The sequence below is a fragment of the Sinocyclocheilus rhinocerous genome, unplaced genomic scaffold (genome assembly GCF_001515625.1).
Source record: "Sinocyclocheilus rhinocerous isolate Xijiao unplaced genomic scaffold, SAMN03320098_v1.1 scaffold730, whole genome shotgun sequence".
In the NCBI taxonomy this organism is placed as follows: domain Eukaryota; kingdom Metazoa; phylum Chordata; class Actinopteri; order Cypriniformes; family Cyprinidae; genus Sinocyclocheilus; species Sinocyclocheilus rhinocerous.
In genome coordinates, this window is record NW_015670605.1 from 1,514,163 (window position 1) to 1,519,316 (window position 5,154).

Sequence of the window (5,154 nt, forward strand, 5' to 3'; positions counted from 1 at the left end):
TGTTTCTGACCTCTCTGCTTTAATAAAGCTTGCACATGGATCCGCATGTCTCACGTCTTGTCAGCCCCGTAACACCTGTGTTCCGCAGCCCTGCAAATAATTGTTTCAAATATGAAACAATTATCTGGGGAAATGACTGTTACTACATTTCTATTGCATTCCATGTTGAAGAACTTTGTGTTGTTTCTATTTTAATGTACTTTTAAAGTTTAAATCACATTAAAAGCTTAATTTGTAATTATGAGTGAATGATGATGCATTTATATACCGTCACCGTCACTCACAGCCGCTCGCACGTGTTTTGCACATGAGCCGCACGCAGCCCAAAATGAAACGGCTTAATCGACCATCGATAGCTTTAATCGATTGCATCTCTTATCGACAATTAATCGATCATCGATTAATCGTTGACATCCCTAGTTGAGAGTCATTTCAATAGGAATACAAGCAATTTGAAATGTTGGTTGAGGTCGAAAGCTTTCCCCACACAGATTTCGAATCGGATTCAAGTTGACACATGAATTTGCTGCATTGACCAACAGAAAGCTTTTTGGTTTGTATGATGAAGCAAAATGAACCTTTTTTGCGTGCATAATCTTGCAAAAAATTTTGCTAAAGTGACCGTACATTTTTCATAGAATTTCCAGAATAGGTAGTACATTTTATGAAGAACTTATAAAGGTATGTGTGTATGTGCGTAGTATGAATGCAATCTGGAATGACCAGATCTGCATGGTCATAAACTACAATGTCACAATGTCTCCCATGACCTCATGGGATAGTAAAGTGTTCATCAGATACGCACTTTGAAATCTTGATGGAAATAGTAGGTGATCTAGGTCTAGGGTTGGGTACCGAACTCGGTACTTTTAAGGGTACCAACCGAATTGCGTCGATATTACTGAGTACCGATTCACGTTAAATCAATCGGTGCCAAATTTCGGTACCTGAGAACACATCTGGGCGCATACGCTACAGAGAGAGAAAGAGAGACCCTGTGACGTGAGGTCACCCCTGCAACTCGTTCAAACAACACACAGGGCAAGCCGAAATGTTCTGAAGTGTCGTTACATTTCTAGGGCCATATGGTTTCTGCGAAAACGCGGATGGGATCATGGTGTCCATTCATAAAAACGTACTTTATAGGAGTACATTATTCATCAATTTTGGACGAATAAATCAAAAGTAACCACTGCCACTTAATTCGAATCGCGATATGAACTAGTGTCTGCGAATATTAAAATGCAAAAAGACGGTTTAAATATGAATCCTGCATGTTCCGCTTGCCTCTGTATGCATGAATGGTGGAAACGCGGTTTTGTTTACTACACAAATACTGAAGCACGCGTGACGCTCGCGGTGATTTCCGGTACCGTACCGGTTAAAATGTGAACAGTACCCAACCCTATCTAGGTCCTACTGTTTTTCAAAAACTGTGTATTCGGACATACTACTCTTTTGGCATACCATATTTCACATAATATTTTATAGGGAATTAGGCATATTCAGATACGGGGTCAGTCCTTTTCTTGTATACCTATACAATAAATTATATTATTAAAATATGGTGGTTCTCAAAAAATTCTTGGTTGCGGACCAATTCAATAGTAAACCAGAAGTTGCAGACCACCAAACACCTCAAATCTGGGAGAAACCACCAATTGACCTATCGGTAAGCCCCTCCCTTCGAACGCAGATGAGCCAATGGCAGTCGAGTATCAGTTGCACGGGGAGCGGAACTCGTTCCTAAATCCAACCAAAACAGAGCAAAATGTCCCTAAGCATTCAACCCCAATCACAATGAAGACGAAAACGTTCATTTTCTGGTTGTCATAACTCTCATTAAGTTACACTTTTCATCTGTTCAAGCAGAACATTAATGTCATCTTGTGCTTCAGCAAGGTATCTCTGGCTAAAACTAGCTAACGTTAGCGTTAAAGTTAGTGAGTCCATGCTAACGGGCAAACCTAAATAGCAAACTGTTCTCACGTCATGTACCGTGCAGTGAAAGTCAAAAACACATAAACGAAGGTCTATATTAGCATGCCTCTCCATATTAATCTGGTTAAATGTAAATCAATTTAATCTTACTCTGCGGTATATGAACGGTGTTGGTCCGGGATGTTGTCATTGCGATAGTGACGACCGTAACATAATTCTCCCATTTGCATTGTGATCTGTATTTTTACATATTTATTTTAACATCTTTTATATATCCCTCCATGGTATATTTAAGTCCCAAATTGATCAGAAACACCTCGGAAGAAGGTTTTCACTGACAGCTGCTTCGAGCAAGTTTGGATGCCCAGAAATGCTGTCTAGATAGGTACCCTGTTAGGTTTTAGGAAGCGCAGTCATTTTCTCTGATTCACATTTATCATGATGACCCATTATGACCTGAAGTGTATGTTTATGTGTGTTTAGGCTGGAGCAGGATGTTAAGAAGCTGAAGGCAGACCTGCAGGCTAGCAGACAGACCGAACAGGATCTGCGCAGTCAGCTGGGCTCTCTAGGCAGCTCTGAACGCAGCATACGCTCTGAGCTCGGACAGCTGCGACAGGAGAACGAACTACTGCAAAACAAGTGAGACATCCCACCTTCAGTTTGCTCCTTAAGAGAGCACAGAGCAGACAGGGGACTGTACTTGTATTAATCCAAACTCTTCTTTGTGTGTTCAGACTTCATAACGCCGTGCAAGCGAAGCAGAAGGACAAGCAGACAGTGGGGCAGCTGGAGAAGCGTCTAAAGGTAGAACAGGAGGCTCGTGCTGCGGTAGAGAAACTGTTAGCAGAGGAAAAGAAACGCAAGAAGCTGGAGGAGGCCACAGCGGCCCGTGCAGTCGCTCTTGCTGCGGCAACCAGGTGCTATTGACACACCTTCCCATCATTCCATTGTATTTCATTTCCTAACATTCATTCTATTATATATTATATATTGTGCATTTCGTTCTCTTCCTTTCCATTTCATTATACCATTCAAAAGTTTGGGATCAGTAAGATTTTTCAATGTTTTTGAAAGAAGTCTCTTATGCTCACCAAGGCTGCATTTAAAAAATGTTTTAAATAAAAACAGTAAAATTGTGAAATATTATTTCAATTTAAAATAACAGTTTTCTTTTCTTTTATATTTTAAAATGTAATTTACTCCTGTGATGCAAAGCTGAATTTTCAGCAGCCATTACTCCAGTCTTTGATTATAAAGTTCAGAAGAACAGCATTTATTTGAAATAGAAATATTTTATAACTTTATAAATGTCTTTATTGTCACTTTTAATTAATTTAATGTGTCCTTGCTAAATAAAAGTAATTGCTTGGGAAAAAAAATCTTACTGACCCAAAACAGTCACATACATAACATGTATGCCATACTATTAATTAATTTTTCTGCCACTCCATTCTTTTTCATTTTTTTCTGACTGCTTTTTATAGCTTTGCCGTCATCATCCATTCTGTCTGTTTCTCACATGATTCTCTCTTTTCCCTTGTCAGTTATATCTTCCCTTTCATGAGATCTGTTTCTGTCGGTTTTCTTTCCATACAACTGCAGGATATTGAACTTTTTTTTTTTTTTATGTGAACTAATGTGTGTCTATTTGTGTGTGTCAGAGGTGAGTGCACAGAGTCTCTGAGGAGGAGGATTTCTGAGCTGGAGACGGAGTTTAAGAAACTCACGCTTGACATCAAGGTGAAAGAAGAACAAATCAGAGAGCTGGAGCTCAAAGTTCAAGTGAGGAAATGTTCAAATGCCATATTCGCTATTAATCTTTCAAAATCTTCTTCTGTAAATGAATAAAAAGTATACAAATAGACTACTCCATCTGTCATGTCTTTCTAGGAACTACATAAATATAAGGAAAATGAGAAGGACACAGAGGTTCTGATGTCAGCGCTGTCAGCGATGCAGGATAAAACCCAGCACCTGGAAAACAGCCTCAGCGCTGAGACCCGAATCAAGCTGGACCTCTTCTCTGCCCTCGGAGATGCTAAGAGACAGCTGGAGATCGCACAAGGTCTTCCGTCACACACTTTTGTCCAGATTACCCAGAGAGATTAGCATTTAAACACTACCTAATATGTTTCTGAAAACAGTTGAAAATGAAAAATGTCTATTCATCAAAATATCTAGCAGCACAATTGCTTTCAACATTGATGATGATAAGAAATGTCTCTTGAGCAGCAAATCAGCATATTAGAATGATTTCTGAAGACTGGAGTAATGATGCTGAAAATTCAGCTTTGTGTCACAGGAATAAATTACATTTTAAAATCTATTCAAATTGAAAAAGTAATTTTAAATTGTAGTAATATTTCACAATATTACTGATTTTACTGTATTTTTGATTAAATATATGCAGCCTTGGTGTGCATAAAAGAGTTCTTTTAAAAGTGTTAAGGAACATTACTGACCCCAGACTTTTGAATGATAGTGTGTGCCTTTTTCCCCCAAACATGTAAAAACACTAAACGTTGTTCCTGTCTGGATTTGTGTTCTTTTAGGTCAAGTTCTGCAGAAAGACCAGGAGATTAAAGACCTGAAGCAGAAGATAGCAGAGGTCATGGCCGTCATGCCCAGCGTGGTGTATTCAGCAGATACAAGCAGCATGACCCCAGTCACGCCCCATTACTCCTCCAAGTTCATGGACACCAGTCCGTCAGGACTGGACCCCAACGCATCTGTTTACCAGCCCCTGAAAAAATGAATGCTTGTTTCCCACCACAGCAGACCTACACTCATTCTCACCAGACACACACATATAAACACACACACAGTCTTCTCTGGTTGTTTTTTTTTCCTCCATAGGCCCAGATTCAGATTCATCTTTGGCATGTCTGTGGCTCAGATTGCTTTTTTGTTTTAGTTTTTTTCATCTTCTATTACTCCAGCTTCTTGCCTGGTCTGAAGGATGTTGTATTGTGCGACTGTATTTGTTGTAGTAAAAAAACAAAAGACAAAAAAAAGAGGACTTTTAAGGGACATCACACGTTGAGTAGGAAACTTCTGTTTCTTTTCTCTTGTAAATGTCTAGAAACCTCACAGAAGTTGGTGAGTATCTTCCCTCAGTCCATTCAGAGACCGCTTGCATCCATTTTTTTCCCTCTTTGGATTTCGGCATTGATTTTACGTTTTTTTTTTTTTTTTTTTTTTTCGGGAGGG

The 5,154-nt window shown here is 39.3% G+C and overlaps 1 protein-coding gene across 4 annotated transcripts in view; it reads left to right on the forward strand.

Moving 5' to 3' along the window:
• Positions 1-4,942, forward strand: part of LOC107734295 (macoilin-2-like) — a 16,221-nt gene extending 11,279 nt beyond the window's left edge. For all 4 annotated transcript variants that reach the window (XM_016546225.1, XM_016546226.1, XM_016546227.1 and 1 more), the window contains exons 7-11: positions 2,425-2,583; positions 2,679-2,861; positions 3,606-3,726; positions 3,835-4,009; positions 4,497-4,942. In XM_016546225.1, the coding sequence (XP_016401711.1) occupies positions 2,425-2,583; positions 2,679-2,861; positions 3,606-3,726; positions 3,835-4,009; positions 4,497-4,699 (841 nt within the window). In that variant the 3' untranslated portion in view covers positions 4,700-4,942. The remainder of the gene's footprint in view (positions 1-2,424; positions 2,584-2,678; positions 2,862-3,605; positions 3,727-3,834; positions 4,010-4,496) is intronic.
• The last annotated feature ends 212 nt before the right edge of the window (positions 4,943-5,154 follow it).